This window comes from Balaenoptera physalus (assembly GCF_965194825.1).
Source record: "Balaenoptera physalus genome assembly, chromosome: 10".
NCBI classification, from domain to species: domain Eukaryota; kingdom Metazoa; phylum Chordata; class Mammalia; order Artiodactyla; family Balaenopteridae; genus Balaenoptera; species Balaenoptera physalus.
In genome coordinates this window covers 49,862,284-49,875,311 of record NC_138889.1, presented here as the reverse complement: position 1 = coordinate 49,875,311, position 13,028 = coordinate 49,862,284, and the positions used below count along the sequence as shown (strand labels likewise).

The 13,028-nt window shown below is 34.9% G+C and overlaps 1 protein-coding gene across 13 annotated transcripts in view; it reads right to left on the bottom strand.

The window, feature by feature from the left end:
- PICALM (phosphatidylinositol binding clathrin assembly protein) overlaps nt 1-13,028 on the bottom strand; it is a 103,370-nt gene that overhangs the window by 65,521 nt on the left and 24,821 nt on the right. For 12 of the 13 annotated variants that reach the window (XM_082410162.1, XM_082410161.1, XM_082410156.1 and 9 more), the window contains exons 2-3: nt 5,329-5,471; nt 1,908-1,983 (exon numbers count right to left, since the gene is read on the bottom strand). The exons of the other annotated variant lie outside the window; for it this stretch is intronic. In XM_082410162.1, the coding sequence (XP_082266288.1) occupies nt 1,908-1,983; nt 5,329-5,471 (219 nt within the window). The remainder of the gene's footprint in view (nt 1-1,907; nt 1,984-5,328; nt 5,472-13,028) is intronic. 13 annotated transcript variants of the gene reach the window in all.

Sequence of the window (13,028 nt, the reverse complement as noted above, 5' to 3'; positions counted from 1 at the left end):
ATCAAAACTACAAAAACACCACTGAATTATATACTTTTAACTACCATTTCAGTCTTACCTTTATAATCTCTTTAGAATATGAGCTTTAAATAAAAGGCCTAAAAACTGTTCTCTACATAAAAGGAATGAAAGCCTTAAAACCTTATCACTAGAAGTGCTTAATTTCCATCTTAAGAAGGTAGAAAATCAGTAGCTAATAAGACACAAAAAACCCACTTGGACATATGCATATTTTCTGCTCTAGAGTAGTGGTTTGCATATTGCTTTCCACAGACTCTTATAGTTCAAATGAACTGAATAAGGGGGAAAGTAGAAACAAAAAGATGAGCAGGCAGAGTTTTTTCCATGTTCCGGAAAACATAGCAGCTCCAGTTTCATCTGTTATATATATCTAGCTTCTATTTAAGATTTTATTTGAAAAAGGGATTCCACTGCTTCATTTTTTTTTTCCTTAACTATTTAAGGCATTATATCTCCCATTAAAGTAAAATCAACCTTGTAACACTTGGTCCTATGTATAGATTACTGACCTTCCAGAATCTCTGGAAGACTGGGTATTCAATTCATTCTAATTAATACTTCCATCTGCCAAAAGTAAACAAGTATTGAACTGGACAGTTCCTAAACACAAACACAGTTAGTCACTAAATTCCATTGCTTTTTATTGCCACAAAAGCCACAATTCAGGCCCTCATTAACTCTCTACTAGATGACCAAAATAATGACCAGAGCAGTCTCAAGGTCTTTAAGACTTTATTCACTCGAATCCAACCTGCACTGTGCTATGGTGCTTTCTTTATAACACACACTCCCTCTCTCCTCCTCCCTCAACTCAAAAAAGTTTGATGGTTTCTCGCTGCATTACAAAATCCCAACTATATCAAAATCTTTTGTGCATGGTTTTGGCCCCAAACAGCTTCTTGAGGGCTATCTGTCACTACATGTTCTCTAATACCTCATCCTACGTTCTATTCACATTCATTTGCTCTATAAATCTTAAACACCCCATGCTCTTTCTCTTTCACATCCACGTCCATCTGTGTACCTTTGCTTAAGCCAACTCCATGTTCTCACCCATCTTTCAAAGCGCAGCACACATCTCACAGATCTCTAAAGATACTTCCCAGTTGAACCTTATTGCTGAGTATTCCTTTAGTATGTCTTAGTACGGTCTTAGTACGTCCTTTATGAGGCTCTTCCTAGAGCTAACATTCTATAATGCTAACACCCTAGTTCTGGAACTAAGTATAACAGATCCCATTAAGACAGAATGTACATGGAGGGTGAGAATACCAGATTACAGCAATTTCAAGTTACTGAATTAAAAGTAAAATAAATAGCAGGTAAGTATCAATGAACAATTCATCTGAATAACACATTATGCTTACCTTTGCTACTAAAATGTATGATATTCCCAACCACATTTCTTGGAATAAAGCATAAAATAATAAGAACAACAACAATGAAAGCAGATACTTACATAGTGTTTCCTATTTGCCAGGCATCATTCTAGGCACTTTACATGTATAACTAGGTTAAGCCTCATGATAATCCTACAGGGTGGGTGCTATCATTATTCCTGATTTAACAGATGCAGAGAGTTGAAGTAACTTGCTCAAGTTTATGCAGTTGGTAAGTGTTAGAGATGGGATTTGAATGCAGGCAGTCCAGTTCCAGAACCCATGCTCTCAAACTGCTACCTTATGCTACTTTTCAAAAAGCTCTGGGTGTCAAGTAGTGAAGTCCATCTTTATCTTCACATGAAAATACAGTTTTTCCTTCCCTACAACCCTCACTAAAACATGAGATTCCTCCATAGCACATGTTCTAAAGGAAAGAGTTCAACTCTGCAGTAATCCTCAAATGGGGTCACTCTTGATTTTCTATAATGAATAAGTTGTTTTTACCTTGCAATCCACTTTTATCCAAAAAATTGCTTAAGTTAAACAACGTGTTTCTTGAAGCCAAATACTGAATAAAACGCTGGGGGAAAAAAAACAAAAACAAATTATGTCAAATAGTACTGCCATCTAAGAAACTCTAATTTGAGAATTAGGGGAGAAAGTGGTGGTTAACACATTCCATTAATCTTATCTAGTTTAAATTTATCATCCTCAATCCTCCTAAAAACGTAAAATGTATTTTTCACTAGCATGCAGGAATTTATTAAAGTCTAATGCCCACAGCTATGGTATTAAAGTTAAAATAAAAGGAAACAGGCACTTTTAAACTAGAAGCAGTAATTTTTGGCTTTACTATATAGCGTATTATGGCTACAGTTAATCATACTCAGATGGTGCCTTTATTTTACACAGATACCTGGTGACTCAAAAATTTTTATGACTTTTTTTTAAAAAACAAAATATCTGTAATCATACTGGAGTATAATATTACAGACATCCTCTTACCCACTGTCCAGATTAAACACATTACCATAATCACTTCAGACCCCTTACAGAATCAAATTACAGACTACTGAAGACACACACCTTCAAAACCATTCCCTTCCCTCCCTCCCTCCCTCTTCAGAGGTAATGACTTTTCTGAAGTAGGTTTACATCATTCCCACAAATGTTTTTACAATTTTACCACATATATAAGTATCTATAAACTGTACCTAATTTTGCTTTCTATTTTAAATTTACAGAAATACCATACTGTACTTATTCTTTTCCAATGTGATTTTTAACAACTTCTTCCCAAGTATTATCCATTTAATACATGTACATCTAGTTCATTCATTTTAAACAATGTTTTGAGCATTTAAATGAACTACTATATCATTATGTATCCATTTCTATATGGATATTTAAATTCTTTGCAATTTCACTATTATTAACAATGTTTCATTGACATCTTTGTACTGGTCTCCCACCTGCAAACATACAAGAGTTTCTCATGATATATACTTAGGGTTGAATTGTTGGGTCAGTATGTGTATGAAAGTTCATTTTCTCAAAATACTGTCAAAACCCTCTCCAAAGTGCTTACCACAGAACACTACCTTAGCTTCCCTTTACATACAACCTCTAAAATAGCTAAAGAAACTCCTTTCGATTTCCTTTAAAAGGATTACTTTTTTGTAAATGTATGGAGAGGGTTATTATCAATTTTATGTACACCATCACTTCTCTGACTCAATCTTGTTCATCAGAGATCATACCAAACAAATCAGGATTTTGAAAAATAATTTGTAAATCAAAGACTCCTGTTTCATCATTTATCCTAAAACAACCTGTTTCAAAAAGGTGTTAAAATATCCTAAGAAAATATTACACTCTACGATTTTTTATAAGTTCTGATCATTCTTTTTTGTGGGGGCCTGTCCTGTGCATTATAGGATGTTTAGCACGCCAGTAGCATCCCCTCCAGTTATGAGCAGTGCCCCTTGGGGATGAAAATCACTCTCCGCCCTTGCCCTATTTGAGAACCACTGTTCTGTGTAATTTGAAACACCATAGCATAGTGAAATCCTATGCATACTCTCTCACAGACTAATAACACCTGCCAATGCAAAAACCTGAGGGTTGCACAAACTAGCAGCAAAAAAAGAGCAGAGCATTGGATTTCTCTTAGCTGCTAAAGGGAAACTAGAGTTTATCTGAAAACCACTACTGAAATGCTACCTTTCTCTTTCTGTCAGTCAACTGTAAGGAATGACAGTCAACTTTCTGGTTTTTTTGCCTTTATAAAGTTTTTGCTTCTGGTATTATCACCTTATTTACCTCTGAAAGTCACCACTGATAGTGTGCCTCTTTAACCAGCATTGTAGTTGGTTATATTTGTGGCTTTTTCTTTTTAAAGAATAAACTATATATATTTTTTAAAAAGGTAAAAAATACATACAAGCCTGAAATTCTTCTGAATAAATGATCATGATCTTAGACAAACACATTCCTGATAAAAATAGAAACTAATATCCTAGTTAAGATCAAAATGCTTCAAGTTACACGGAGGCTAGTATATCCAAATTTTTCTATTGACTCTATATACTGCTTATAATGAATGAGAAAGCAACTGAGTAACATATGTCCTAAAAATGGTCACGTCTGTTACCTAAGTAATCATATTTCAGGTAACACTTCTGGAACTAATTTTTAAAACTTAAGAACTACAAATAAAATCATTCAATGTGGTACTGTAACAGTGAATCATCAGAAAACTAAATTTCCAGGAAAGAGAAGAATTAAGAAAATGATGGACTATATGATCAATTATGTAGTCATTAATGATGATAAATAGAAAGAACATAGAACATGGAGATGCTTCCTATGGTGTGATATATAAAAAAGGTTAAATATAGTATTTTATATAAATTATGATTATAGCTATAAAAAATACTTTGGACAGGACCAGAAAGGAACACCAAAACATGCAAACAGATCTGTTGCAATGTAAGAGTTATGGGTAAATTTCTGCTTTAATTCTGAACTCTAATGATGTTCTCTTTGGTATCTGTCAAAGATAACAGCAGAGTCTCATGACTGAAAAACCCAAAATAATGAGTAAAGTGATGGATGTCAGAAAGTCATGTTTAAAAATCTGATACCAATGAATAAAGTCCCTCCCCATCTCTGTGGGAGCTATCTCCCAGCAACCAGTGGTCTGCATTTTTCTAAGGCACACACCAAGGTACTAGATTTATCTAGTTCCATTCAAATTTTCTTTTAACACAATTTAAAATATTCCTTTTGACACAATTTTACAAGTATACTAGGCTGGGAAAATCACCTAAGGTAAGAACTCAAAAATTAGCTATCATGGAAAACAAGATGATTCTCTCCAAACATTAAATTGCAAAAGCTTATGCATCTTATTTGTTACCCTTTTTTGGGAAACAAAGGCTTCAGACACAACTCTCTGCTGAAGAAGGCATTCTTCAATCAGTCTCCTCAGCAAAATGCCATCTTAGTCCTTAATATCACAGCCTTGAACTACGCAAAGAGCGCCTATAGACAACTACATCAGATCAGACAGAAATCTGATTGGGCTATGATAAAAAAGCAAATGAAAATAGACGAACATACAATCTATACACAAAGGCCTGCAAAAAATCAGTGATGCTTACAGAACCCATTTCTAGGCATTAATCTTTGCTTCTTGATCCCATTACTGAAAGTGCCCTGTGCTCTGACCCATTTTCTGCTTTCTGACTTAAAGGCCATCTTTCCTCAAAGTGTAGGGTCTACAGTTATACTTCTGTATAAGCACCTTGCCCTTTTTACCTATATTATTCAGTTGCTATAGCCATTTCTGAAGTGTCAGTGAGAGAAACAAGCTGAATCAGTCAACTCCCCAGTATACTTGTTAACCAAAAATACTGCTTACCTCATTTCCATACACCATCAAATGATGAGTTGTAATGAGAGATTTGAAGACCACCACCCAACTACTGTTAGTAGTTCTTTCAAATAAACTGTCTGCCAACTGCGGGATGTTCACATTCATCTCATTTGTGCACTGAATTAAGTCTGCAATAAAAAAAAAAAAAGATTAATTTACTCTGGCTTTCATTTATTTTTAATGCTAGATCTGCATACTAATAGGGTAAAGATCTAAAAAGAGTGGAGCAACAATGGATAGTTTGCAGAAGTTGTTAAGAATCTCTCAAGAGAACAATTGAGACAGTACTTCTACCTGAGAAGTAAACAGGGCATTGATTAATATCACACAATTGATCAATAATACCAGAAAGTAAATCAAACTCCTTTCACCCTGAAGTATTTTATTTATCTCAAAAGGAACCATTTCAAGGCCTTGAGTAACACTTTCAGTTCTCTTACTACTCATAAACCTTCAGAGTTACAATACTAATATTATTCATTCCTACATTTAAAAAAAAGTTTAAAAATTCATACATATGGAAGCACAAACAAGCTGAAGTTCAAACACCTTCATTAATATCCGCCCCTAGAATTCTGTGTTTGCACTAATAGAGCAGATATGTGGTCTGTGAGTGGATAGGATTCTTAGTTTGTTTATATAAAATAATTCTCATTCTTTTCTCGCTTCAGTTCTACTGAGTTAGCTCAGTTTTCACTTGATATCAACTAGCTAACACTGACAAACAAAACTGAAAATGAACTGAAAGTTTCTCAATGCAATAAATTTCCAAAGAAATGATCCAGGCATTCTACTCGATTATTACTCTGAACAGTTAAAACAATGTAAGTTCTAATTTTATATTTTAAAATATAAATAATTGGAAAGCATTACCATAAAATCATCTAATATACAATTGTTTTCGCACCAAAACTGAAAAAAAAAGTTAATATACCTCAGAGTTTCACCTCCAATCTGCTTCAGAGATATTACTGGCAAACTCAATGAAGAAAATACAAAATATGGTCTGATTTAGAGACTTAATGAAGAGGAAGACCAAGAAATGAGTTGTTTTACTTTTAAAGTATGCATAAAACAAAGTGTATAAATACCTCAGTTATAACTACCATAAAGGGGAAAAAATTAGTTATCTGTGACTCATCAGCAGTTTTGTCCACTTTTAACCTTTAGTACCTAATGATTAAATATGAATTCAAGCGACCTAACTTGGCCGTGATTGCTAGTAAGAAACATCAGTGTAACTATGATCATTTATCTGCTTATAATCTTTCAAAAATGTTTGTTCTAAAAGGTCTAATTACTATACAAAGTAACATTTGATAAACAAATGCATTTTAGATAAGCAGATGCATTTTAGATAAGCAGTTACCCTGGCCCACAATGCCTGAAGAACAAAGAACAAAAGAGTCAAACAGAATGCCCGTGAAATAGGAGAATGACACAAGGTTTTCACAACTGAGACTACCTGCAACAAAAATTAAATAGTACATTCAACTTGGTCTGTATGGCTCAGCTTCTGATATTTTACTTCTGGTATTTTATAATTTGACCTCTGCCTTCTCTGAAACTTCTTGAATAGTACTTTATACCTGTCCTATGGCACTGAATATATTGTACTTGCCTTATTCCCGAAGATAAATTTTCTGTCTCTCTCAAAATATAATTTACTGGGGGCAAGACCTATCCATGTCTTGCTCATTCTGAATCCTTTAAAACTTCAAGCACAGTGGTCAAGTTCTGAACTTTATAAGAAGTTGTATTTCTAGCTTCCTTTTTTCCCATGGACTTATCCTTATATATCTATATTTTTCTATATCCTTCTAGAAACTATCTTGATAAGCTATTCAGTTCTTAAATATACTTTCTCACAATGACATCAATAGTCATTTTACTCCTCAGAATCTTATTTCAGCTTCCAAAATTGAATGTCACAAAATTTCTTGTCACAATACTTGCCCAAAGGTGCTCCTACCTGTGTGTGTGTGTTTATAAACACTCCCTAGAGCCAATCAGTAACCAAGTCTCTTAAACCTCTAGCAATCCCACCTTCTCCTCTCCATCCCGTTATCACTGCCAAAGCCAGAGTTCAGATCCTATTTTTCCTTAACTAGAGGTCACCACTTCCGGAAGCATTCAGAAACTGGGGAGAGTGATTATCACGCTGAGGAGTTTTACTGGCATTTAATGTCAAGGATGAGGGAGACTGTCATGCAATGCACAATTAACACTCCAAAATTAAAAATTACCCCACCCAACACTGTCCCCACTGAGAAAATGCTGGACTGGTCTCTTCACTTCTAACGATACCTAATTTGGGGTCTTACCCACGCCACACTTCCAAACATTCTCTGAACTGGCCATAAAATGACCTGTAACACAACACTGACTGTCACTGCCTAACCTCAGTGATGTCCCAACTGCTTACAGGATTGGCATACATTTCATCTTTGTCCATACCCTCCTTCTTGAACCTTAGCTTCCAACATAGAACCACCTTCCGGTGTTCCGTAATGTACCTTGCTGTTACACAACCAAATCCTTCCATTCTTGCTCATTCTTCAAAATGAATGACGTCTTTTCCTTTGTGAAATCTTCTCCTCCACAGACTAAGGCACCCGCCAAACAGACACTAAAGCTGGTACATAATTCTACATTTTCATTATTTACTTCCACATCATTCTCTTCTTCTAGAATGAGAGATTTTAAAAGGAACCTGCAAACACTCTTGTTAGTAATTTCCATACTCTTAATCAGGGAGGTAAGTAAACTGCAAGATTAGTCAGATAGAGCCTGATCCTAAATGAAGCCAAAAGTATAGATTTCAGTTTCAACAACTACAGTATTTTGTATATTAGAATATATATATTCTATCTATGCTATATTCCCTTTGTGATCAGCTCTCCTCTCTGCAGCGCTTTGCTTCAGTTACACTAATGTCTCCTTTGCAATGCCTCCCACAAGCCAAGTACCTTTACCTCAGGAGCTCAGTACTTCTGTTCCTTCTGCCTAGAATACTCTTCTCCCAGATATCCACACTTCTCTTACTCCCTGGCTTTATTCCTATAGATCTTTGCTCAAATGTCATCCATCAGAAGAACATCTCTAAATATTTATAAAAAGTAATAAAGCCTTAAGGGCACTCCTCTACCTCCATACCCTCACTATACCCTCTTACTCTGCTTTATTTCTCTCCAAAGCACTTATCATCACCTAACTCATTTTAATTTGTTTAATGTCTTTCTCTCCCAATTAAAGTATAAGTTCCATGTAGGTAGGGCTCTATTATGTTCTCTGCTGTATCCCCAAAGGCCTAGAATAGTGCAACGCATACAGTGGTCACCCATACTTTTTGAATAAATACACTTATTTTAGTATGCACAAGGACAGTCGTAACAGGACCATCCAAAATGGTATTTTTTACGTAGACTAAACCAACGATCCACAACTCTTTGCACAACCTGCTGTTCCCAAAAAGTTGAAAAACAAACCTGAGCCCATCGCATGTGAAAATTTTCAATTTCAAGTTAAAGGGGATCTAACAAATAATGGTTTATCGTAATGCTATGAGAACTACATAGTATGCTTTAGAAATGACCACATAAAAACTGAAGGAAAACTCCAGAAGCTGAAACGTAACACTTCACATATAACAGGAAAAATGAGATAAGAGTTCATGTATGAATTCAGAGTAGACCAAAAGCAAAACCAAAGATATACAAACATTACTGGGAGAAAAAATACTGCACGGGTTATACAAACTCTGCAGAACACACTTCCCCATAGTTCTTTAACTCAACCAGTCATTTTCTCCAGGTGTAATTTTTCCTCTGAACAATGTTTCTACTATAGTAGTAACCTGAAAATGCTTTTAAGTCTGAGCTCCAACAACTCAGGAAGGAAAATGTTTTCCCCACCTCTGACTAACCAAAAGCAAATTGTTTCAAACAAAAGTCAAGCATATCATGGGAATCTTGATAGTTACTGCTTCTCTCATTCTCAATCCAGATTACATTTCTTAAAAAGCACAAACTTGGTATTAAACTTCCTTTACCAATCAAAAGGCTTCCAAAGTAGAAACTCATATTTTCTTTTAGCTATTTACCTTAAGAATATTAAAAACTGCAAAACCTTCTTTAATATTACATTAGTAACAAATCCTAAACCCTACACTCAAAAAAATAACTACTATATGGCATATAGGTTCTCTGCTTTAGGTAGGTGAGAATTCATGAGGATTTCTAGTATTTAAGGGCAGGGAGAAAATAGGCCCACTATGGAAAGGAAGAGCATTTTTCCATACAGAGACAGCAGAAGGAACCAATCCCTACTATATTAAAAAAATGTTCTCACTTTTATTACTTAATATGCCTCTCCAACAAACAAGGTCTGGGGTAGATAAAATAAATGTTAATTGTATTAACACAGGTTAGGTGCTTACCCATAGGTAAGGTCACAGGAGCTCACTACTAAATATAACAGATTTATTAATAGAATTAAATTTTTGTAAAAGATAAGGTGCTTGAAAACATATATGAAGTGAATACCCAACCAGCCAATTTAATGCAAGTTTTAAATTTCTAGCTAACTAAAAACAAAAAACAGAAAGAAAAGTAGTGAAATGCAAAAAAAAAAATTTTGTATTCAAGGGAAAATGTTCAGCAAAGTACAAAAATTCAGAAGTAACTAGTTACCAGATGGTTTCATTAATCTTACAGCCATATTCATAGAACGGGCCACACGTTTGTATAGACCTCCCCAGGCAAAGTTCACCAACTTTAGAAACTTAAAGGACTTGGGGCTGACTTCCACAGCAAGTCAGGCAACCCAGCCAGTGGCATGCACCATTAGCAGAACGTAGAGGTCTCAAGTTTCCATCTAAACAGGCACTCTCTAGGCTATATCAAAACTATGCCTAAGACTATGAGATTGCCTAAAACTCGTCTTTAAAATAAAAAAATTTATATATATATATATATATATATATATAATCATTTAGCCAAATATCATTGTCTCTTTCAAAATCACTTCGAAAGATACTCTTTTTGCAACTGCTTTCATAATTGATTTTAGTAAAATAAGACTGATTTCGTCAACCATCCAGAAAACTGGAGACACACTCAGTTTGGAAGGCAAATTAAGTGGTTCATCAAATGTTCCTTCACTGATCAGATCTCTGAAATATTTCCTGGGTAGGAGTACAAATAAAAAGAAAAAATATTCACCAAATATCCAGTAACTAGAGGATAAAGAAAACAGTTTCTGAACTTTTGCTATAAAGTATTGGCACAATTTTTTTCACTTCGCAAAAGTTTCAAAGTATTTAGAAAACATGCAAGCTGAAATCAGACCTCAGCCAAAAGATGTCTGGGAAACAAAATGAACAGTCTTATATCTTACTCCATTCAATTTTTTGTGTAAGGGGTCACAAAACACAGTCCAAATTAAGATGTAACTGTTACAATTTTATCTTTAAAGTTTGTGGGATCCTCTGTGAGAAACATGTTACACTTCACATAACTTCCATTAGAATTCACTCAAAAATACAGTCTTCACAGACTGATTTATACCTTAAGAAATAAATCTAACCAACATTTTAGTTGGGTGTTAAAATTAAAACTAGGGAAAGACTCATAAAATATAGAATGCTCAGTACAAGTAATAAGGATTGAATTAATTTGAAAAGAGGAGAGAAAGGAGCATTCAAAGTACTAAAAAGAAGTGACAAAGGTATCTAAAAGGCTTTGATAAAAGTACTATGACGCTAGGATACCTAAGTCACAAAGTGAGTGGACACATCCAATAACGGAGCAATAGTTCATTAAATGGCAGCAGTCTGACAGTGAAATACTATGAGTCCAACAAATACATCACAAGAAAAGCTGAGTGGGGAAAACGCTCACAGTATATTATATCACAACCACGTTAAAGGGACTTCCCTGGTGGCACAGTGGTTAAGAATCCGCCTGCCAATGCAGGGGACACGGGTTCGAGCCCTGGCCCAGGAAGATCCCACATGCCGCAGATCAACTAAGCCCGTGTGCCACAACTACTGACAACTCCGTGCCTAGAGCCTGTGCTCTGCAACAAGAGAAGCCACCGCAAGGAGAAGCCCACGCACTGCAACAAAGAGTAGCCCCAACTTGCCACAACTAGAGAAAGCCCGTGCACAGTAACAAAGACCCAACGCAGCCAAAAATAAATAAATAAATAAATAGATTTATTTAAAAAAAAAAACACGTTAAAGAACAATGCAGAGTAAGATTTCATTTTTTAAAATCATAGATATACTATATTTTCTGATATATAGTGTATTTGCCCAAATATGGGATGATGCAAAAAGAATTGAACACTTTCAAAATTACTCAGCAATTAAGTTACATATGAACGTGTAGTTAAAACCAGTATGTAACAGAACTATATCACTGTTATTTCCATAATTTCACAAATTTCAGTAAGCACCTCTCATGTCACACAACAAACACCAATCCTGTACTGTAATTCATTCCAGACCCTTTGGAGCATACTATGATCAATGGTTGAAAGGACAGCACTGACATGTTCCTTTATTTCCTCAAGGATGTGAGGAAGAGGTGGTACAAGAGTTGCATGGTGTAACAGCTGGAAATTCGGCAGCCACTCTTGCAGAGGTAGGCCAATATTTTGAATACAAGCTCAATCTCTCACCATGGTAGGTGAGTCTTGAGGAATCTCCAGAACCCATAAAGAAAGTAAGGCAAACTCCCATCTTACTAAAAAAAAAACAAGTTGCAGCTGTAGGAAAAATCAATCTGTTAGCACAACTAGATATGCTTTTTCTGTCACCGTGTTTTCTGCAAAATGAATGGACTAAGGATTCACATGTGAAAACTAAGAAATGTAAAGATAACTCTACAATTTGATAATCATATATTAGTATACTTATATTAATAGTATGATAGTATAGTTTTTAACCTGGTTATTGAGTAGTAAGTTTTTCTTTAACTGTTTTTTTTTTTTGATCACCGTGTAAAAGGAGAGGTTTTTTTCCCCCTTAGAAACTATTCAACAGAAAAGTTGCTATAAATCTTCACAAATTCTCTCATTACCTGGTTTTCTGTTTTTTTTAAACAAAGTTTTTTTGAAGAAGATATTAACCTGAAAACACCTCCATCAGTGCTAATTTCAGGTGCTTATGGAGGCCACCAAAAGAAATCAATTTTTTTAGAAAGAGGAATTAAAAACAAGAGATTTAGGAAGTGTTCGGTGCCTTCAGAACACTTTAAAAACCAATAGCAGAGAAAGGATTGACCTCCTTTACATCTGTAGCAGAAGAAAGAAGTAGAACTAGAAAGAGAATTCCTAAGAGAAGAAAGAATTCAGATGGAACTAGGTAAACAAAGCCAACCCTAAGGTACTCTACATTAATATTTCACTGAAATTTAGCTCTTATGTCACAGATTAACATAAGCCAAGTTTGCCGAGTTGTCCATACTTTAATTTTAAAAGTTCAAAATAAATTGTTTTAGTTAATGGAATCATCACGTAGTTGCTGTAAAATTTTAATCACACACCAAACATCTTCAAATCAGCTCAACCTGTCTCTTAAAATTATCTATTATTATTTATGCATCTGCCTCTTTACTAAACAATCTGTCACACATAAAAGTCTTACAACAAGAGCAGAAGAAAGTTTAAAGCATGAAAGC